This window comes from Larimichthys crocea, chromosome XVII, assembly GCF_000972845.2.
Source record: "Larimichthys crocea isolate SSNF chromosome XVII, L_crocea_2.0, whole genome shotgun sequence".
NCBI classification, from domain to species: Eukaryota; Metazoa; Chordata; class Actinopteri; family Sciaenidae; genus Larimichthys; species Larimichthys crocea.
Window position 1 is genome coordinate 23,153,964 of NC_040027.1, and position 24,321 is coordinate 23,178,284.

General features: G+C 42.3%; 1 protein-coding gene across 1 annotated transcript in view; it reads left to right on the plus strand.

The window, feature by feature from the left end:
- The window catches only part of rnf13 (ring finger protein 13), a 39,285-nt gene extending 15,295 nt beyond the window's left edge, over positions 1–23,990 (plus strand). The window contains exons 5-10 of the mRNA XM_019273282.2: positions 11,958–12,045; positions 13,625–13,715; positions 14,397–14,502; positions 14,853–14,946; positions 22,002–22,082; positions 22,547–23,990. Coding sequence (XP_019128827.1) covers positions 11,958–12,045; positions 13,625–13,715; positions 14,397–14,502; positions 14,853–14,946; positions 22,002–22,082; positions 22,547–22,917 — 831 coding nt within the window. The 3' untranslated portion in view covers positions 22,918–23,990. The remainder of the gene's footprint in view (positions 1–11,957; positions 12,046–13,624; positions 13,716–14,396; positions 14,503–14,852; positions 14,947–22,001; positions 22,083–22,546) is intronic.
- The last annotated feature ends 331 nt before the right edge of the window (positions 23,991–24,321 follow it).

A 24,321-nucleotide genomic window follows, 5' to 3' on the forward strand; every position in this document is an offset into this window, starting at 1 on the left:
CACACACTCCCTCCCTTCCTCTCAGCCAGGCTCAGTTCCCTCCAGAAGCTGCAGCGAAACAAAGGAATAATAGATTCCATCTTGACTGAGACGAGGCACTCGTGTGTCTGTGTGTGTGTGTGTGTGTCTCTCTGTGTGCATGTGGTGCAGGGGTGTCACCCCCCAACATGCCCGCCGTTCTGTTCCATCGCCTACCATCTCTTTCTGCCTCTTCGTAGCCTCCTTTTTGCAATTAGCATCTAGTGAGAAACCGCACAGAGCTTTAATGGATCCGTGGCTGTAATGGGCAATAAAACGGACGCTCACCCACTTAACCCTCCGTGAAGTGGTAGCTCCTCCACCCGTGGAGTATATATATGTGTGTGTGTGTGTGTGTGTGTGTGTGTGTGTGTGTGTGTGTGTGTGTGTGTGAGAGAGTGAGAAAGTGTGTGTTGCGATACGACGTGACCAAGATGAGGTCGAATGTCGAGAGAGAGAGTGTCTGAGATGGGGAAAGGGTGAAGAGGATCAAGTGAACGGGTGGCACACTCACTCTTTGTGTATGTTGTGTGTGTGTGTGTGTGTCTATGTGTGTATGATGGAGAAGGAGTAAAGCATTCCTCCATGGCTGTTCTTAAAAAAAAAAAACAAATCTCTAGAGATTTGGGGTTTGCACTTCCTGTCTTGGGATTCTTTGAGGTGGGTGGGGGTAGGGTGTGTGTGTGTGATGTGTGTGTGTGTGTGTGTGTGGCTGGGGAGGGGGGTGGTCATTGGTGACCTTTCTGACCTTTTGTGAGATGCGAAGGGGGGTGGGGGGGTGAACAGGAAACTCGATACCCTTTTCCTCCCCTCTCTCTCCCCCTCCCATGAACACCCCCCTTGTGCCTCCCTTCGTTCTTTGCAGTCTGACTGACTGTGCATCCCCCTGCTGCCCTCCATTAACACACACACACACACACACACACACACACACACACACACACACACACACACAGCAGGTCTGTATACATTAAGACATAATGTCCTGGTTATGTAACATGTACTGAGATATGTCGAGCTCTGTTGCACCACGTTGTTCCCCTCTTTCTTCGCTTTCTCCTATTTCTGTCTTTCACTCTTTCAGTCTCGCTCTGCTGCCCTCTGTCTGTCATTGTTCTCAGTTTTTCTCTTTGATTCCCTCTTCTTGTATTTTATTTACACTCGTTCTGTTGATTGAGCACAAACAGGGAACACCCTTTTAAAACTCAGTCCATTAAAAGATTTCGTCTTAAGTTTCTTTAGGATTATGTGTCTGTTTACACAGGCCTGTTTTAGACCTCTAGTGGTGCTATAGAGCTGCTTTTCTATGAGCATGTCCTTGTTTTGTTTATTTCTTGCACTCTCTCTTTACTTCTTTGTTTGGTCTATCAGCGCCTGCTTTAAAATGGTTTTCATCCGCGTACCAGTTTGGCTGTTGGAGATGATTGACAGCTTTCCATCTGGTGGAAAAAAAAAAATTCCCCATCTGAGACCTCGGTCATGCTATGAAACTTGTCTGGCCAAGGGCGGTTCAGACTAAACGTTCAGTCTGGTATAAATGCCTTTTGTCCTGTCAGGAAGCTGTGAACTTATTATGACAGGGCAGAGATCAGGCACAGTTGGCTCACTGAAAAACATTTACAAGAAGAGTTCACTGTAACGCTGTACAGTTATTGAAGAGAGTCTAGCTTGACCAATAAATCAGCCAGGCCAATATAACGATAAACTGGTTATTATATGATATTGACATTCTTTAGAAACAGAGATGCCATTAATTAGTTTATCTAGAGAGGTTTTACGGGTTTATTATTCAGCTATATTATGTCATGGAAAAAACAAATACATCCATATCAAACTTTATATTTTTTGTATGTGGTTTCTATCAGTGGCGCTCTAATATACTGTAGACATGTAATGACATTTATATTGAAGTAACATAGGAATCGTGGTATTTATTGCATTATAATAATTATAGCGTGAGAAAAATATCAAAATGAAAGAAAGTACTACAAGGAGAGAAGCATAAATAGACAATAATATGAAAAACCATTGTAAAGACTATCGAAAAGAAGTGTGTGCAATAGTTATTTAAGTGTAGGAGTTACAGGAGTTACAGGAATGTGCACTATGTTACAGGAGCATTATTGGACGAAACGTACATCTTTCGTTGTATTTAAAGTTTCATGGGTACTTCCAGTCAACTGTGTTGCAGTTATTACTCAAAAGTTGCACATCTCAATGTTGGACTCTGTTGATTTATTAAGTTCTCAACTTAAAGATAGTGTTCAAATACTGGTATAACAAAGGTCAGAGTAGAAAAGGGATGCAAATTAAGTTCAGCTCCATTAGTTTTACAACATAGCAATGAAAGAACATACTGGAAATGAATAATAAACCTCTCTTTCTGATAATAGCCTGGTCCAGGTGAAAGATTTCAAGTGTGCTTGATCATGTTTCCTTATCAGTGATTTCCTCTTCATTGCTACCTGGATCTCTACCACAGATGTGGATCTGGTATATTTCAAACAGAAGGAGGTGGAGAAAATGATTTACAAATCAAAAATCAAACATGAGGCGGGCTGTGACCGGTGTTGGTGATTTCAGACAGCGAGGCTGTGTTACTGTTTAGACTTGCTTACCCATGTTTGAACCTTTAGCGATTCATACGATCACATGAGTAGTTAAGCAGAAATGAAAGTTCACTCATTTGAGGAAGGAAGTCGAACTGGACTGCGCAAAGCAAAATCTGGTGCATGTGGTGATGTAACCTGTGTCCATGACAGGTTACAAAGTGCCATCGATTGACAGCTGATCCATCCAACTGAAATATTCATGCAGGAGTTCGGCTGACTGAGGTTAAAGTCCCTCGGCTTATCTTTAGGTGTGACTCTGCCTCCATCAGTATATTACCAACAAATCAAACATATCTGATAAGTCGGGATTGGTCACAAAGACCTTATTTTTTCACTGACAGTATAATCTGTCCAGTCAGCTTCCGAGGAAAATTGTCCAGTGTGCGTTTGCTTTTGCAAGCTGCAGCCTAAATTGGTGGCTGGTAATTTCCCATCTAACCTTGCTTCCTACCTCTGCCTTTACAGTAAGTGCATTTCATCGCGTGGCCTGTTGACCTCACAGCCCCCGAGCTACACACAAACACACACACACACACACACTCTCAAATACACACAAACAGGCCTCAGTCTTTATTCAAACAATGATCTAGCTTCCTGCAAACGCTCACACAGTCTCATGACAGGGTATGACTATGCCTGACTGGATGTATGACTAGCCTGAGTGTGTGTGTATGTGTGTGTGTGTATGACTGTGTGTGTGTGAGACAGCAAGGGCAATAGCCATATCTCATGTGGTGGCTGTGTCGTTCTTCTGAGCTGTTATGTCTCTTGAAATTGCTGTGGCAACAAACAGCTCAGCCTGCTGGCTTTTGGCCTACCGGGCAGGCACACACACACACATATACACACACCCTGTACTTAATGTATGACATGTATGCAAAGATTATTACGTATGGACACACACTACTTTTCATTACTGAACAAACGGTCTATGTTCTTGTAAATTACACATTCTCCAAACACATATCTTTAAAATGTTTCTCATGAGGACAAATGTTTTCTCAAATCAGTTTATTTAAAACACACAAGAACACATGTGTACACAGACAACACTGATTTGGCTCCATACATCGGAAGTAAGTTTATTCTTTCTAGAACCACGACTACAAACTGCTTCACTGTTTACTGGCAGCCGCTTTTGTCCTAAGCAACAAACAAATGAGGCAAAGGGTTTGAAACGTTTGAATGAATATTTAAATATAAGACATTGGGACGAGGAAGACTTATTAATATGTGTTATATTTACCTATAGGGCAGATATTTCAGCTTTCACACACAGAGGTGAGGTTCATGATTTGCAGCTGTGTTGTGTTATCAGTGTACATGGCCTCTCCCCGCAGTTTGCAGGTTTTTATTGAACTCTTTATCTAATCAGTCGTCTGGACCTTGAAACTAAAACCCGGCTCTGCTCTGCACAGCATTCCTCTGAAATGCTAAGGAGAGAGAGAGGGGAGGAGAGAGAGGGAGAGAAAGAGAGAAAGGAGGAGAAAAGAGGGGGAGGAAATGGATGAGGAAGAGGGGAGGGAGGGAGGGAGTTCAGGCGAGAGGGTGGAAATATCAGAGAAGGGGCTGGGCAAATTTTCTGGAGAAGTTGGCAGTCAGGCTGATACAACAAGGGTAATGAGGGCAGGGAGAGGAGAGAAGGAGGAGGTTAAATTTAGAGAAGAGGTAGGTAGGGAAGAGGAGGAGAAAGAGAGAGTTTCTTGCAAAGGAGAGGAGAAATAAAAGAGGAATGTTGAGAGGAGAAAGCTCGTGGAGAGGAACATGAGGATTAATGAGAAGATAGGAGGAGAAATTGGTGGATATGAGGGTAGAAAAAGTGGCGGACAGAAGGAGAGAGAGATGGTTAAGGGAGGAGGAGAGAGAAGGAAATGAGGACCTGATTGGGAGCTGCTGTCTAAACAGCAAAAGAGCAGAACAAGGCTCAGCTGCATCTGTTTAAATTTGAACCAGTGGAGGTGTACTTTTACAACCTACAACCTAACAGCCTTCTTGTATTCTAACAACGAATCAAGCGCTCCTACTTGTTATTATTATTTTGGGCAATAAAAATAAAATTGATTGACTTTTATAGTTCCGACTGGAGAGGAGATGAAGAGGGGGAGCAGAACAGGGGTGGATATGGGGGGAGAAGAAAAAGAGGATGAATAATGGTGCTGAGGTGACCAGGCCCAAATAAAGACCCGGCGTCATGATGTGCTGATTATTTAACAACAATAACAATAATGTTCTGAGAACAAATGTAAAGTCATAGAAACTAGTTCTGACTCAATAAAAAAAGTGAAAGTTCTGTTTTTTCACGCCATGCACCAACAATAAAACATTCTGCAGCCAATGAAGCGGCATATAATAAAATACAGTAATTATGATGCAACACATGAGCACAGACCAGAGACCGGCAGCGGTAAAATGAGACCCTGCCCGACCTGATTAGACTGAGCATAATTTGGATCCAGCTCAACTCTGGTTTTGGCTCAAGTTTCGGTTTCCTAGAACCAAGTTGACAGGGGACATCGTGGACTCACCTAAGGTGTTTGGTTTCACAATTTTCTTCTTCACTCTCACTGCCATAAACCAGTTGAATAGATGCTTTCCAAGTCTGGTGGTCATTAGTGACAGCTTCTAAAATGAGGTTAATAAACATTCTCAATACACTTAAAACTTTATCTGTAATGTTTAATTGTTTGAGTCGGAAGCACTTTTTGTTTAATCTGCGTCGTGTGAGGAAGGTGCGCTGCTCAAACTCATTTTCACAAAGCTGAGGTCAAATGCGGCTCTATGCAAATGCACACCAGTGACTACAACAAGCTCCACGCTGGTCATTTACACGGCCAGCATTGTGGAAGAAAAATGAACACGAAGGAGGAAAAGAGCGAAAGAGTGAGTTAGAGTGGAAATAAAAGGAGAGGCAGAGGAGGACAGTCAGTGTGTTTCAGCTACAGCACTGCATAAGGAGACTGTGCAGTGTTGGCTGCAGATGCACACGGCAGAGGAGTGCAGTAATTATTGACACACACACACAGACACACACACACACACACACACACGCAGTGGTGATGCAGCAATAATTAGTGATGCTATCAGCAGCCTCCGTCCACACCACCAGTCTTGCAGACACCAGTATACTATTGGAAAGACAGATTTAACGTGTGTGAGCAGGAGAAATTAGTCGTATTTTTAGGTAGATTATGCCAATAAATTATTTAATTCATTAGTGTATAGCATTGTAGTACTTATTATAGTTTGTATAATAAGCTTTGACGCAGAATATAGTCATGACAAACTGCTTCACAGAGCGTGTCCTGCTCTTTGGGGATCCAAACAGTCGAGTCCATCAGCAGGAAGTCAGGCAGCTCCAGGTGGCACCATTTACACACCTCCAGCCAACTGTGACCAATGGCAGTCGGGTCTTACAACATACACACACAAACATCAATAGTGCAGTGACCTGTAATGGAAAACAACTTTAAAATACTCTTTTTTTTTTTTTTTCTTCTGAGCAACACCTCCTTTTACATCACAGGAAGCGGCTCGATACAACAGTCCAGTGCTGTTGTTGGCCTACGAGTAGCTGCAGCCTTCTTGCTGAAGTGTGACGAATCCAGAAGAGAAAAAAATCCAGATCAGGGTTTCCTGCAGTGTTTTATTGTTAAAGGCACTCCAATTCACCTGAAATAAAGAGCGCCTCAGCTATTCAGAAGAAATAGTTTATTTTTTAATGAAATATTATGTTTGCAGTGTAGATCTTTGCCACTTGCCACTCTTTTCCATCCTTGTGGTAACACCCCGCAGTTACCACTTGCCCAAACTTGTAGTGCTCAGTATTAATTGACCTGTTGCAACCAGGGAGTGTAATTAACACTGTAAGATATACAGTTTCCGATTACTTTAAAGTGCCACTAAAAACATCATGATCTGATGTTTCTTGATCTTGTTGAGATAAGTTAATCATGACACAGTATTAATTCCTATCATTATCGCAAAAAATATATATCGCAGTGCTGATTTGGTGCTTATTTCTGCTTTTACTTAGGGCTCTCTGTTTTTAATCCTCTGGCAAAAAAGCTTCTGGAGCTTGTTAAGTTCACTCTCAGGGCTCCAAAAACAACAGCCAATTAAGCAGCCCAATGTGTCTTTTTAAAAATCCAAAACTGTTCAACCTCATAAATAAATCCTACAGTGTCTGTGTTACAGAAGTCTGAATATGGTTAGCACATCACAGGGTGCCATGTTGAGAAAACAAGCATCAGATGCTTATTATGCTTCCACTAAATCCTCATTACTGATGGTACAAAAAAGGAAAAAAATACTGTGGCAGAAGAACTACAAATTTCTGCAGCCAAGTCATGCCGTCACATGACAACAAATGACGTCACGATGCCCTTGAGAACGGCAGCGTAGTTCCACTTTAGCTGTTCAGGGAAGCTGCTGTGTGTAAATGTGAAACTTTGACCTTGAACGACAAAAGTACAGAGAAGCATGAAGTTGCTCTATCACTGATTTCGTGAAATGAAGAAGTTCAATTAAAATGTGATGTTCTGCCATCATAATGAAAGCGCTGTGTACAGAGTGATATGATGCTGAAGGGGAACAGAAAAGGACTAACAACAGTTGTTGAATGGAGGCGGGTTGAATTGACATGGATGACGGTGCTACAGCTCTGCACGATGGTCTGCACCATGGTAGAAAGAGCACAGTCATGCGTGGTGAAAGCTTGTGTGTGATTACAGCCACACGCTTGCTTTTATTGATTTATATTGATTTTTTATTTCTAGAGGTTTCACATCTCATTTTTCTCTTGCTCTCTCTCTCTCTCTCTGTATTTTTTTCCCTTCTGCCTCTCCTCGTCTCTTGTTTTTCTCCCTCTCCTCAGGCTTTCAGGAATGCATTGAATGTCCTTATCTTTGCCCATGCAAACACAAGGGTGAGCAGTCAGCAGCAGAGGTTGAATTCCTCTGCAGATCCCAGTCAGACAGAGCACACCACACACTGGCATCTAGACAGCCTACAGCCAAAAGGGTTCTTTACTCTTACTGTAAAATCTCTTTGAAAAGACACTGAACCAAACTGTAGACCAGCCAGTCTGATGACTTATTTTAGTCTACTGTCAGCACCTACTTGTACACTTGATTACTTTAGCAGCAGCTAAACAGATTCTAGGAAAGTAATCATGACCTTCCAAGTGATGACTGGTTGCAGCACAAAGATGCTGGTTCTCTAATGACCTGTAATCGCCACAACTGGCCAAAAGTTGTCCTGCGGCTGATGCAGTAGTTTCCTACATGCATGACGAGGTGTAATGTAATGCAAACTACACTACATGCACATATGATATCCATGTTAGTGTTACTGTAGTGTTTCATTTATCCTACATGGATCCTACTAACCCTTACATATCAAACGAGCCATTATATACCATAAGTTGTAGCCACATTCAGACTAACTTGAGCCCTGTGTGAAAAAACAAGTGTCGGTCCAGCAGCAGATCCAGTTTGCTGCAGCGTGACATCATGATGCTAAGACCAAAAAACACTACTTCTACTGTTTATATTGTGGCGACAGATAAAATAGTTGCAGCTGTGTAAAGTTGTAAAGTCCTGTCTGCAAGTTATTACAAGCCATTGTGCTAAATGCATTCATCTGTTACTCTAAACTGGACTTCCCGGGTCATATTTCATGTCTCATGCCCTCGCCAACTCAGCCCCCTGCATTGTTTTAATTGTTTTTGGTCTGAATAAACACCAAGCAACAAATCACTTTCATTAACTGTTCGCAGTTGTTTTGTCACCGTCTTCAACTGTGATTGAGTTGGTTCCCGAAAAAGTAACAACTGTGGCAGCATTGAAGAGGTTTGATAACATTAGAAGAAGAGAGGAAGAGCGACCACACAAGAAAAACCTCAACATAAGTGTCAGGATCAGCTCAGGCAATGATTGATTGTTACAGCGTAAGTTCAAGATCTATGAGTTACGATCAGGTAGCGCTAAATCATCAGCTAGACACATTATCATCATATTAATGGCATTTTGCAGTTGTTGATGATTGCTTGATTTATGAATTGATTCAAATCGGTGATGAATTATGACCAGTCTTGTCAAGCAAGACAGAAATTGTCCTCCACCTAGCTCCTGTTACATTCCTCCAAACACACACACACACATATTCAGACACAGTATTTTTTGTGTGTGTGTTACTTATCCGGACAGCCGGCTTCTACTCACACACAGTAGCCATTGATACCTTCACACAATACACCCTCACAAGCAAACACATGGGATCACAATGCTGCGGCTGCCATACACGCTGCTTCACGTATGCCTGTGCATAAAATTACAATGGCAGGGAGCAGACAAAAGACAGTGCTGTTCGATCTACGCAGGCTGCAACAAACACACACACACTCTTGACCCCTCACAGGTCTAAATGATTTCCTTGCATCAGTACAATGCTGGTATAAATCTGCAGCGCTACCACTGTATGTGCTGTACTCACACAACCACTGGTGGCTCAGGTTAAAGTGAGCGACATGATTTTATTATTACACTCTGCAGATGACTTTCAGGCTGACATCTTTTTTTTTTCCTGCACTGACACATATTGTCTCACTCTCACTCTGCCAGACAGTGAGAGTTTGGGTCGGGTGTTAATTTATTACAGGAGGGTTGCACATGCTTTGACTAATAATTAACTTCAACATTTCCTCAGTGGCTTCAGGTAGCAGTGGTTTAGGGAGGAATGATACATTTTCTTACTTTGTTTTATATATTTATTTATATATAAATATATTACAGTGTTCTTTTTAAAAGCAACTGATTGGTTTGACTAACATGAACACAAAGAAACATTAACGATAGCTTTTTGTTGTTAAAAACTGAATATTTCTGTGGCAGGTTTTTCTTTTATTTTGACCATGTTGTGTCAAAATGTTGTTCTCTGGGTGCCATAACAAACTGAATCCATTGTTTCAATCCAATAGGGTTTATTTTTCGTTTTGAATTAGGCGATTATTATACCACTGGAATATGATTTTCTCTTGCACTGATAGAAGTATTGTTGCTTGTACTGGAGTATGCTGCTTTCGTTTCCCTTATTTTCACGTAGGAGTTTGAATGACTTTTATGTGACCTGATGCAACTTGTTTTTCCTCTCCGTTTCAGAGGAAACCTTCCCTCTCCGAAGTCTCTCTCCGTCCGTGTAAGAACGCATAATGATTCATTACAGGATTATATTGTCACATCCTATTTCCTCCACCACATCTGCTGTGAGAGATCAGCCACAACAATGGCTATACAGGATACTGTAGGCTCTATACTGTGTCAGAGCCACGAAAAAGGCCTCCCAGGTGGAAGATCCTCATTACATCAGTTTCCTCTACATCCACGGTGCAGCACACATGGCCGCTGGAAAAGATCCCTGTCGAAATCCTTTTTTAGTGTCTTCAGCAGCAACATTTTTCTGAAAGCCCAACCTGCTGTGGAATTAAAGGTTTAAATGAAAATGGTCTCCAGCAGCTGCAGCAGACTGCAGAAGTCCTTGATCAACATTCACAAAGTAACAGCGATTCCACAGGATTTTTGTATTTTTGGGGAGGTTATTTAACTCACAAAATTAAAGTATTATAGACATTAAATACTTATACATTTGGGTCCCCGGGATTCGTTAAGGTTGTTTATTTGACCAGTAATTATTTACGTTTTTCCAAAATTGATTTGCAAGCTGTTGTGAAACATTTTATTTAAGTTTCTGGGCTTCCTGCTGAGAGAAAAACCCAGAGCATTTTAAGTCGTCGTCACAGTTACGCCACAACTTAGACAGTAACAATTGAGCCTTGATGCAGACTTTGACACGTCCCCGGCCCACTGGTTTTGTGAATTTGAATTTGAAGGTGTTGACAGATATGAAAAGAAAAATAAATTGCCTCTTAGAGGATAACAACTGCACGCACACACAGGAACACACAGTAAACAGTATATATCCGGGTGAAAGCAGCTGATTTTATGCAGCAGTGAGAGGCTTAACCTTTTTCCGAAAAGGTATGATTAATGACTGTGTGGGCACGGTACCGTGTTTAAACATCAATTTATACACACACACACACACACACACACACACACACACATACACACACACACACACACACACACACACACACACACACACACGCACACACGCACATATAAGCATGCACACAAAAAGAAGGCACAGCTTTCAAACAAACTTAAAATATGGAAATGCAACTGAATTGTAATTATGAGATTTGATAAATAAGGAAATAATTATTTGTTAGCTCGTCAATTGAATTTAAATCAACTATTTTGATTAAACATTTGTGTTTTTTTTCTTGTATTAGAAAACCTGTCAACAGTCTGGAAGGTCCTGTCTTGTTTTTGTTTTTTTTAATTTTGTTTTGGTGGGGATATTTGAAAAAATGAGCATTTGGATTACAGGTTGCTGTTAAGTTAGTCACATCTTGTAATGAGTGAGCAGGGCCTTTGTGGTGCGTGTGATCTTTGATGTTGCAACAACAGATGAAATCATTAAGGTCAAAATGTAAGTGATGTTTTTTTAATTGAGCAAAACCGCGTTGTGCAGTCTTTCAGCATGTATCATACTTTCCAAAAATAGAACATCTTTTATAACCTTTAGCCCACTCTGCCACGAAACGGCTTCCCGTCATCATCTTCCTGTTTCGGATATTCAGTTACAGCTCGGTCAGCGTGGATGAGCAGTCAGTGTTTATCATGGAGGAGCGAGCCGCCTCGCTGTTAAAGCAAACATTTCTGCTCTTGCAAACTCGGGACATAAACATGCTGTTGAATGTTGCCGTGAAGCTTCAGAGTTCCTTTATCTGTGGTCTCCTCTCACACTGCTGTTCGAATTAGAAAAGTGAAGTATTTATCGTCTTTTTGGGAGTTCGGTTCGCAAGGTCTGATCATAAATGACTTCATATCAGCCGCAGTGAGCATCGTTAAAGTGGAAGTGGTACGTTTGTGAGGCTAATGTTGGTGCATAGATGGTGCCCGGCACACACTTTGGGTCAGAAAGCTAAAAGCCTCTGAACAGAATCGGTGAAAGCTCTTCCTCCTAACCACAACTGGTTTCTATTTCCATGTTAGGTTTAATGTGGTTTGATGCTTCTGTGTCTGAAATCAGATTTGGTCATATTATCTGACACAAAAACCTTGTTATCACACACACCACCTTCACTTAGGGCTGTTTTTAGTCTTATAGTAGCAGCTGATGTTAGCCTACATTATCATCAGCAGGTGTTTGCACCAACGAGGATCCATTTGATAATCAGGGCATAAATGTTTTGTCTCCTCGCAGGTCCTCAATGCCCAGAAAGCCGGTTACAAGGCAGCCATTGTTCACAATGTGGACTCTGATGACTTAATCAGCATGGGATCCAATGATTGTAAGTTACCACCACCCCCACCACCTCCTCCTCCTTTTCTCTCTGTACATTTAGCATCTTGCACAGCTGCACGGTTATGCATCTCTGTTGACAGACGATGTGCCTTGTTGTTTTTCCTCTTTGGAGCCTGAGGAAAAGCTGCGCAGTACTATAGTCAGAAGTCAATTTCTACTTGAGGAAGGATGTGATGCCTCGCAGCATCGCACAACTCCCCGCCTATATTGTCCCTGCTCTGGCCCACTTTTGCGATTAGAGTCTGGGGTTTTCTTTCAGTAAAACCTCACCTACTATTTTCATGAGGGGGGGTGCAGCACACTCATAAATTATCCTGAAGGCTTCTCGACCTGGTTTGCGGAGAGTATATCTCACTAGCTGATGTTTTACACACCAGTTGATGAGATTGCCCGCCATAGGTGTCTGTAAGCTTCAACCAAAGCATTTATCGGTGGTCAAACAGTCTATTCGTCATTCGTCAGTTGCAGAAACACACAATCCAACAAGCTCCGCCATTTCCCACAGTAATTAGTCAGTCTGTCTCAAGCTTCTTGTCATTTATTCAGATGTAACAAGTGTTACATAATGAATGCCTTTTGAGCAGAGACTGACCGTGTTCGCACATGTTGCACAAACTAATTTGTTTCAACAATGACCCCATCTAAAAGTCTCAACAGGCTAAAATCTGTTAATATTTCCACAAAGTTGGACGCGATTGGTGTCATTAATTAGCTCGGAGGAAAAAACAAAAACTCTTTGTTAATGCTAAATGTTTGTGACCGGTAGATTTGAAAGTACCAAGTTTATTTCTTCATTCTGGAAAGTAGTTTGACAAAAACGTAAGCACAGTTTATTTATTAACATTCTGGTACATTCATCCAGGGCTGCACCTGATGATTAGAAGCATTGACATTTACAAGTTGCTTGTTTTGACTTACCAACAGTCCAAAACCTAAATCTATTATTTGTAATGAGATAGAATAACAAAGTTGTTTTGAGCATTTCCACTTAAAAAAATTATTAATCAACTAATGAAATAGATGAAGTCTGTGACGATCGACTAATCTATTAAAGGACTTATCTTTGAAGCTTTAGTTAAGTCCAACTGCATCTCTGTCTGGTGCTGAATCATCAGTCTGGTTTCACCAAAGATGATCTATAACAACAGAACTAAGACCTCCTGAAAAGAACTTCCTACGACACAATCTGCTTTCATTCATCCACACAACGTTCACAACGTTTCCAAGCGAGGTTTAGAAACCGTGCCACCAGGGAGACAGGAAGTTCCATGTTATACACTTGTTCTATCTTTTCAGTGACTGACCATTGGTTGAGCAAGTAGTTACTCAAAAATTACATATTCATTGGTTAAAAACAGTTTGGAGGAAGACTGTTTATAGACTGTCAGATTGTGCGAGATTTAAATTTAAAGCGGTTCTTCCTCTTCCTGTGCTACAAACAAGTCTTATTTTAGTTTTTCTCTGATAACACAATGTCAGGTTTCAAGGTCATTCAATGAGTCAGCCACTGATACTCGGTCACATGATATATTAATACATAGGGTTTTTGTTGTTTCTTTTTTTAGTGGATGTTATGAAGCAGATAGATATTCCCTCTGTGTTTGTGAGCGAGGTGACTGCCAACTCTTTGAAAGAAGACTACACATATGACAAGGGGTAAGTCAAAACCCAAAATCTCATTTCTCTGCCCATGAGTATAAATAGAAGCAGGTTTTTACCCCTCACTGTGAGCTCTTCGCAGGTCTTCCAGTGAAATTGATGTGCTGAGATGGCTGCTTTTTTCACTCTAAACTGTCTGGCCTTTCGTTGCCTCTCAGCTCCTCTCTACGAGTTTAATCTAATATTTGTTGTAGAATAATAATGCCTGCAGTGTGCGCTGTAATATATCAAGGCAGAGGATTTGTCTTATGATGTTGTCGCCGCTGCTGAGGTGGTAATGAAATGTCTCAGCCTGTCAGAGGAGCCCAGAGACAATCACAGCATTAAAGTACCATTTCTCCACTTTTAAATCAGCTGTTGTACGTGTGTGTGGTGCTTGTCAGATACCATCCAAATACATGAGGGTTATTCCCAAGTCTTTTGCAGAGGAATGCACACCAAACATGGTATTGGCAGAGCTTTGTCAGTGTGAACCAAATTGGTTGTCACATATTTGACTGGTGTAGGGAGATCTCTGCTGTGTAGAGCCCTGTACCTCATGTTAATTAACAGTGTGAAATGTTTATTTACATGAACAACTGTTAAATGGATCTCTACACTGTGACACTGCTGTAATGCAGTTGACTGTTTAGTTTGCATTGAGTGTGTTACCTGACAATAGCTCTGCTTGTTTTGTAGGGGACACGTGGTCCTCATGCCGGACTTCAGCCTGCCGCTGGAATACTACCTGATCCCCTTCCTCATCATCGTGGGGATCTGCCTCATCCTCATTGTTGTTTTTATGGTAAGTTCATTCAGTTCTCTGGCTATTGAGTATTTTTAAAGGCTGATAACACTCATGTATTTCTGTGAATTTGCTGAGAACCTGCAACACTGTCAACAACTCCCTTTTTGAAATGTCTACATAATTACTTCAGGAAAAGTCGAACATTTTCAGTCTAAATTGGCTCTTTGTCTTGCCACCGGAAGTAGTGTTACAGCTTCAAGCTGAAATCTGGCATCCAATTTGAGCTCCAAACAATAATCTCGCAGTGTTGCTTAAGTGACAGAAATCACAGTTACAGTTTTTTGGACAAGAAAGGTGTTTATGTGCACCGATTTTAAAGGACACAAAACGACCTTTGTTGTTTCTAGATCACCAAGTTTGTCCAGGATCGACACAGGGCTCGGAGGAGCCGTCTGCGCAAAGATCAGCTGAAGAAACTTCCCATCCACAAGTACAAGAAAGGTATGACAGGAATCTCAAGCATCTTAACAACCTGTGACTATAATTTACATCAAGTTTATAGGGAATAAACGTCATGCATTTGAATATAAATGTAGGGCCTGTTCTACAGAACAAATAAGTCAAATGTCTCAGTTTTGTGTCAGGATTTACAGTATATATTCCACTTTCCAACTTGAAAATCATCTCTGTCAGCTTCATCCTGACCCTAACCTTTGACCTCAGAGTGTATAGAGCTATGGTCTCTACCATGCTGCTCTTTCATCAGTGATTTATCCCTGAAGGAAGATGTCATCAGTGCATTACGACACATCATCCTCCCTGGAGCTCTGCGCCTTGGATCACCTCATCAGATTAATATGGACTTGATTTTTCCACAAAGCCGTCCATGGCAGATTAGAGCTCCTCTCTGTTCAGACTGGACACATGACTGATGGTTTGGAATGTGGTCTCAGTCATGCCAGAGGCCTGACAGGGGTTGAGTGTGTTTTGCTTTTTATCTCGAACATGTCGAGCAGATGTACACTTATGCGCTGCATGTTAGAGTTTTCTACCTCCAGCATCTCCGCTCTTGTCTCGGTACAAGGGTCAGACAGGCTATTGCATTGTTTTGCGATGCAAATCCTCCCAAGTTTTGTCTTTGTATTCAGAGGTTTTTCATGTCTGCGTTTCCTCCGGCAGCTGTGTTTTACAGATTGGAAACCCCCTTTACAATCAGCTGTGCAGGGGAACACCGGGGAGCTTTGTAGACTGCGGGTGGTGCATAATAAGTAGCCCCCTTGCAAAGCTTCTAATTGAGGGGGTTATGAGCTGGGCTGCTCCTCCCCGCCTGGCAGTAAGAGATGCATGTGCAACACACCAGCCAAAAGCAGCGTGTGTTACTCAGATAGCTGTTTTTGTCACGTCAGGCTTTGTGGTTCATACGCTGTGGTGGCGGTGCCCACTCTGACTCAGGGTTTCCACCAGGCACTGCAACAGTTGACCTTGGCCGCCACAGGGAGTTCAGATGTCCAGGAAACGGCCTCCTGGGTAGCGTCTGCACTCCTGTCAGCTGAGTCAGAGCGTTGTGCGACTCAGGAAGGGGACACCAAATCTCTACCTAATCACCTTATAAGCCCTACGTGTTGGAGCAATGCTAGCTGGGCAAGGGACCAAATGTCCTGGTTTGAGCATGGGAGGGCTGGAGAGCAGTGTGACAGTGGTTCTGTTGTCTAATGGGGTTTATTGTTCGCCAGTGTTTACACCAGGTGATAGTAAGACCTCTAAATACAAGCTTAATAATAGCTTCTTTGAAGATTTATTTTTTTTTTTATCACTGGTAGCATCATAAATTAGATCAACAGCTGGATAATGGCTCATGTATTACTCACCAATAAAGTTTTTACAGAATAACCTGGCCTGGATTGCTCAGAGGTTATTTTGCAAGAGAGACAGTGATAACTTGTTTTTAATATCTGCTGAAGGTTATTTAAAGTAATTTAAAAGGTAACTGCAACATTTTCACACATCAATCAAGCAAGCACAGTCTGATACATTAATTGTGTCTGAATACAAGTTTGAGAATGAAATGAAAAGGCTCCATCTCTGCTTGAGGCCAGAGGTTACGTTATCCGCTACAAGCATAACGTGACCCGAATCTTGAGATCTGCTGGCAGTTGAGTTTTATTGTGGGTAATTTAGGCAGCCGTTTTTTTTTTTTTTTTTACAAGGTGAACGCATGGAGTAAAAAAGACGGTATCTCTGAGTCCGGCAGTGTTTGCTGGAGCACAGTGGAGAACTCTGAGACTTCTCTGAAACATGGATTCGTGTAAATACCACAGGCTTCACTGTACATCGTTATATACAGTAACAATGATTGCCTCAGTAGCTCATCAGACCACCAGCGGTCATTGTTACAGCGTGCTGATGGTGTTGTTTTTTTCCATGAGCTCCATGTCGTGACACACAAGGAATTTTCAGCTGTGGCGTTTCTTCGGGACAGCTCAGTGCCACATAAGTCCCTGTGACGTTCAAGACTCGTTGCTGTTCCGATCCTGAAGATTTTAGGCAGAGTGCCTGAACTCAGGGTTCAGAGCGCTGGTGTGTGTGTGTGCAGCACAGAGTGGGAAGGATGCCTAATAGCGCCTTTGGCCTCTGCTGCAACAGATAATGCTGAGCTTGGACTCTGGGGGCTTTGAACAGAACAGCAGCCATAGTGAACGGGAACACTGTGATGCTGCGTTGGTGTTGCTTTGAAAAGCAGCAATCCGTAACTAGAGTGGCATTTGTGAAGGTGTATCACCCACCAATTTATCTGCTTCTTTCGAGTCTTTTTGGAAAAGTGCACATAGTCTGCTGCAAATATTTCACAGGGTTTAATCAATATGGCAACGCGACATTATGCAAATATATGAAGCAGCAGTTCATACAGTGGCCAATAGATGGAGGCTTCACTGAAATTTCTGACAAAACGTCCAATCTCTCTCTTGAAATAAACAGTGAATACATTTTTATCAGCAGCACTGTGGCCTCGATAGCTTGTTTAAATATTTTACATGTTTATCGACACTGTTTCATACTCCAACCTCAGCTCCACCCAGGCTTTGCCGTCTTTGTCCAGATTTAGGTTTTCTGGCTGCAGTAACAACCAAAGTGTTGGCAGTAAATGAACCCATATCCAGGAATCACAAGTTCATACTATTGGTGACTAAATGGGTCGTGTTAATGGCTGATTTTTGTACTGCATTAGAGTGACTCGAGTCCAGGCGAGTTTATAAATGCAACATGGTGTGATGTCTTTTCTGGGTACGTGAAGTCATTTCGGGAAGATGTTAACCAGCTGATCAGCCACAGCCTCGGCTGCTGCTGTGCTGGCAGGATGCTTTTCTGCTGATGAGTGTATCTGCCCACCTTCTCTGGCAGAGGAGCTTAGACTGGCAAAATCAGACTTCTATCTATCTATCAGCTTTGCAAACACTCTGTTAGACATGCTGTTGCTGAGCATGTATTTAATTTCTAGCGTTTGAATTTTTAGTTTTTGTGATATTTCCTGGTATAGATTTGGGTCGGGGGTGGCGATGGGTGGCATTGGATGGTGTCAGACTCGTATGTTTTCAAAATGGGAGCGCGCAGACTGAAATGAATAAGAGCTAACACAAAGGGAGTCTGTATGGATTGTGCACAATGCCTTAATGAAAACCACGGTACCCATGTAATTGATGCACAATACCAGTCTGAACAGCAGCACGCAACATAAGATCTGTGTCAATGTACAGGATTATGTAATACCAGCTGCCACGGCTGTCAGTGAGCAGCGGCGCTCTGCCATTAACTTGACTTACGCTCTGGTTTTATTGCACAGCCTTGCGTCATCCTCACTTAGGCTAGAGGCTGTACGCCTGACGTATGACAGTGAGTCTTGGCCCTCCGGATGGCGAGTTTTGCCAGCAACCGACGTCTACACTTTTCACACACAACGTCACAACACACACACACACAGCGAACTACAAACTGGTTAAGAAAAGAGAGGGGGGGATTGTTTTCAACCTTCCGTTTAGACCGAGAAAGGCTGGACTCACTCTGACCCCTGACCCTCCAGTTTGATCCCTCCCTGTATGTGATGCGTCACTCCACCCCTCCCCTCAGCTTTCTGCTTCCAAACCATAGGCGGGGAAGTGAGCACGCGCACACACACTGAACAGAGCAGCTGCAGTGTCTCAGCCGTCGGTGTGTGTGAGGCATGTTGATGTCAGTACAGAGGAGCTCTCTCTGTCTCTTAGTTCACCGGCCTCTGTGCCAGTTGCCCTTCTCAACTCAAGCTCGCCCGCTTGAACTCGAGTTGAGAAGTGACATTTTTCTTTTTACTCTGTTCTGTCTGACACCCTACTCTTTCATGTGCACACAGTTCGCTCTGCTACGCACATTTGCTGCTCATCTGAAGTTCAGTAGGACAGCGTGGTTCCTCTGAGAGCCAGGAATGCTGGCAGGCTGGCTGATTAATGAAAAATAGAGGGGGAGAAGAGCTGCACTGGCTCGCAAAGTCCTTTTTAAGATGTGCTACTGGCCCCAAAACGTAAATGCAAGGGATTCCCAGCATGTGAAAAGTGTACACATTGCCAAAACTTGAACTAGATGTTTTGGATTGGCCTTGAAAAAGTACCTTTTTACCACTTAACTGGAAACACAACAAAGCACACAGTATGTCAAGACTTGATAAGAGTTGTTATTTCATGCTGCTGCTGTGTTTATGTGTATAATTCCTACATGTTTTGAATATTTGCTTCATCCATCCGACAGCTCTGGTGAGAAAATACCACAAGCTGTTCTTGACACATGCACTGTACCTGTGAGACTCATCAAAGTGAGTCTCAGCTCACATGTGCAGGTCACGGTAATGACATTACTAAAGCTGATCTCCTTGTAGGAGCTTCTACAAATGAGGAGAGTGGGTTAACGTCCACAGCAGGCTCTTTGATCAGAAGGAGTGGCGTAATTTGTTCCGTGACGAGTGATGAACGCCGCGCTGCATGTTTCTCACTGGACACTGTACAGAAACCTGTGCTTGTTAGAGTCATCTTTCAGGCTTTGCATAGTTTTACAGTGTCTACATAATTTTAATTGTATTACAAAATTCTAAAATATTTATCTTGGCGTCGTTGGCAGAGGATTGACTACTAGTGTCGCTGTACAGACAGACTAAACAAGGTGACTTGGCATATGACATATGACTGACTTAATAGCCTACATGTTGCCAGGTATCAGAATATGAGGCAGGGGATTAAATTTTCCCTAATAAATCACAAGAGACCAACGTATCCACATAAATCTAACATCACTTCAAGTCAACACTTAAGTGTAGTTATGTCGGGGTGTCAAAACTGGAGTGGAGATAAGTAAAGACACTGTTTTTTTTATTTGAAACAGTTTTGATAGCAGCTTCTATCTTGTCTGTAGTGCTCAACATTGTTGTTTTTACTCCTCTTAGTTCTGATACAGTTGCAGCTTGGAAATAGCGTTGGTCCTCGTAAATCCCCCAACGGTGCTCATTGGATAATCACTTTTTTTTAACCAAAAACCTTTTTAACTTCAGACCAGAATCCGTCAACTCAGGAGTACGGGCAGATTCAAAAGATCAGTAAATAAATATACTCACCATACGATGGTAAAAGCCATGACACTTTTAGATCTCTATCTACTTTTCTCGGTTGCCAAACAAACCCAGCCCATCATACCAATGTCTATAAGATTCAACCTAGCTGTAGTTGATTGGCACTGCCAAAGTTGACACTTGAATCCAATCCAAGACCCAAGGCTATATTTTGCTTCATTTGCTGGCCAGGCATTAGCTCGCCAGGTTAATGTAAGGCATCAGCTCTGCTAGGCGTTGGGTGTCTCCTTGCAACCATGTGACACAAATGGACACAGATGATTTTAACAGTTGGAGAGAGAAAGAGAGATGTTTTCTTAATAAATTACATTTGGAAGTAAGTCAAAAGTTGAACTCAAACCTGACATGAGCCCAAACAAAATGGCCTGAACTCATGGAGTCAGAGTCAAATGGCACTTTATAGTTGCATGTGAACTATAAAGTTGATCAGGAAACTGTGATTGTAGTTTATAGCACAGCATGGGCAGATTACCTTTTGTTCACTTGGAGGTCTTTGTTTAAAACTTGCCTGGTTGTCTGACCCCTCGTGTTATTTTCCTTGCCGTGCTGTTTATTTCTTTGCATTTTAAAGAATGATGGTCTAAGCAAGTAAAAAAAAAAGAAATCCTTTTAAGGTTGTAATGGCATCTGCTTTGACACATCTGAAAAGATACCCAGCCCTGTTCACATTATCTCCCCGGAACAGTCTTTGAGTTCAGAAAGTCACTGAACCATTTCTCCCCGCTTCACTCAGAATAGCTCAGTCCGTGCCACAGTTCAGCATTTCCTGAGTGTATACTGGATCCATGCCTGCAAAAACGTTCCCTCTCCCTCACGCCGACTGTCCAGCAATGGCCTGGGAGAGTGAGAGTAAGAGAGGGAAAAAAGATGGAGCCTGCTCTGGATTAATGTCCAACAAGTGTTAGGTAAAAAAAAGAAAGATGGGGGATGCTAAGTGAAGGAGATGTTTAGAGGAGGAAAAAACTGTGAAGAGGAAGAGGGAGCAGAGTTTAGAACATCGCCTTGAATTGAAGTTGCTGACGCTCAGAGAGAAAAGGAAGAAGAGGAGGAGGAGGAGGAGGAGGGGGCCCTGGTCGATGTGACTCCCCATCCTTATACGGTCACATGCAGCCCTGGCACGGACACAGAGAGCCCAGTCGGGGGAAAACATGCTCATTTAGAGCTTATATAAACACACCGGCCCACAGCTCTGCACCCTCCCTCCTTCCAGCCCGGGCAGGGAAGAGGAAGGGAAGGAAAAGGAGAAGAACGCTGAGGAATTTAGAAGGGAGTGCGTTGATAAATTCCTGAGCTTCTTAGTGCACAGAGAGAATTTGCACCTCCTGTAACATCAGGAAATGCAGCGCTGGCGATTTAAGCCGAGGATTGGATGGATGTCTGCTGGAACATATTTGGGAAAGTGACAAAGACTTTAAGGAAATTAGATTCATGAGGCAGCTGGAGCACTCATCATAACCTTGGATACAAACTCTCAACCCATTTCCAAAACCTCTGTCACTAGCCCTCTTACTACCTGCACAATATAATGATATAGCACAAGATGAGCCATGCAATTATTGAAAAATAATCAGTTATGAGCTATAACCGCATGGGTCATAATTGATCATCACTTATATAATGACCACTTTATTTACTTATTTATTTTACTTTTTAAATTTTGAGTTATATTAGATGCACTAATGTTGGAATAAACGTTATTAGTCAAAACTGATGAGTCCTATTTATACCTGACATCAGTTGGCTTCCAGCTATGGGTTTATATATAGTCAGGCCTGTACAGGTATCTGACAATAATGCACACCCACTGGTCAATAAGAAATCAGTATTATCAGAGCTTAGTAAATCACATGATTACATATGCGCTCAGTTAAAAGCAGCCATAAGCTAAATATGTCTCATGTTTTTGACCCAGGGGACAACTATGATGTATGCGCCATCTGCCTGGACGAATATGAAGAAGGTGACAAACTCCGAGTCCTGCCATGTTCTCACGGTAAGTTAAAACACTTCTGCACTGCACGTAAGCCATTAACGTTGTACACTCGTGACACACCGAGCCAAACTCAAAGGCCTAGTGTTGACACGGGCCAACTGATCAAATGCTTTGCGTCACAAGTAATCTTTTATTTGTTAGGGACTATTTTCAGCTGCAGATGGCAGCAAGATGGTATATTTGGGATCCACCCTAAATAAATGAGTGCCTATGTAGATCTTAATGAAGGAATGTGCCACCCACCATGGCTCATTAATGTGTTTTTAGTAGTTTTGCACACCCGTGGAGCTCTGCAGCACTTTGTGTGATCAGTTTATTGATTTTGGTCTTCAACAATAAGAAAATGTAAAATGTGACCGTACATTTAATTATATAAAAAATGATACAGGGTCAAGTTCCTGGTCTATTGTTGTTAAATCAGATTAAATAATCTTTTCCACTGGTTGTGCTTTTGTCGTCCTCAGCCTACCACAGTAAGTGTGTGGACCCCTGGCTGACCAAAACTAAGAAGACGTGTCCGGTGTGCAAGCAGAAAGTGGTCCCCTCGCAGGGTGACTCTGACTCCGATTCAGAGGAGGGGGACAGCGGCCCTGATGAGAACGAGGAGGTGTCGGAGAGCACCCCTCTGCTGCGCTCTCTGGCCTCCACTAGCGCCCACTCTTTCGGCACCATGTCGGGAGCGTCGCGCTCAGAGCAAGACCAGGAGTCCTCCGAGTACGAGGACGACGAGCTGGACAGCAGCGACAGCGAGGAAGAGGTCACTGTGGAGACTGTGGTGGTGCAGATGCAGCAGCCCTGCTCTGAAGGCCACGAGCACGACTTGCCCCGAGCTTGACTGATGGGTGGCTGAACCCGCCCTCCCCAACCTCACAGCAGCAGAGACTTTTCGTTGGGGGGGTCACAAAACAAATTCATCATCCGAATTCTTCTTTCACTGCTTACAAGACATTGTAATGTATCCTCCCTACAGGTTCAAATACAGATCTTAAGTTTTATTTTTAACATGATTATGGATAAAGTGCTGATTTCCAAGTGTGCGACAAGAAGTCAGTGAGCATATATCTGTTGACACTGATGTACAGTAGACTGTTATACTGTAGTCATAAAGAGATTATACAGAGGATGGGTGGCAAGGTCCAGAGGTCCTAAACACAGATCACACTCCAAACAAAGTTCAGTAAAAGTACTGTATATAAAAGTATAGATCACCATAAGTTGCATCTTTACCTTTGATTATCTTGTGTCCTCCATGTTTCAGAAGATGGGGATGTTTCATTATTGTACATACATATTCATGCTTCACTGACACACCTATGCAGCACCCTTTTTGTAAAAATTAAACTAACATTCAGCATATATAGACACATTTAAAGCCACAGCAAGGATGGTTTTGCCAATTTCTTTCTAGCCTCATGTATGAAGAAGCCTAGGTGCTCCTGTCTGTGTTTTTGTGCCACGGTTTATCTGTTACAGTGATTTCACACTAAGAGAAACTTAAGCCAAACCAGTTTGAGAAACTCATTTCGAAGCAAAGGAAAGCGCTCCTTCACGCGACGTCGCGTTCTGTTGTCGGTTACGCTCGTTCAAAGTGTGGAGAGACACGTCCACGCTGCCTGTGGTAAACTTCCTTTTGGCTGCTTCAGACCTATCACTGCATTTAACACAAGCGGTTATTTGTTGATAGGCCTTGTAATAGACATTTAACTGACCTTATCTCATTTTAATACTGTTTGTAGTAAATACGCTTAAGTTTTTTTTTGTTTTTCATAACATTTGCTTGATTTTTGTTCATGAAACCTGTTGCCTTTTTCAGTTTATATATTTTGTCCTGTGTTTTTTTTCCTGCTCATGTATGTACTCAATCTGAATTCATTTCAATAAAATAAAAATGGGACTTTAACGAGAAAACGTCAGCTCCAGTAAACTTTTTCAGTGTAATGACCTGATTATCTGATAATAATCAGCCTGTTTGAGCCAGGCATGTCTCATTAGCAAGTGAAAATTATAGGAGCTCTACAGTCTTGTCAAACATCACCAATTCTTCAGTTAATGAGCGCAATTTCACCAAAGTACACGGGATAAGGGTAATCCGAGGTGGCCCATGAACCTTCCTCGTTAGTGTTGAGGTCATTCTACACCCATTTCCTGTTGGCTATACAAGAACAAGCATGAATTGGCTTCAGAAAAAAAAAAAAAAAGACGGGATTTTCTCTGCCCTCAAACACCAGCAGTTCACAAA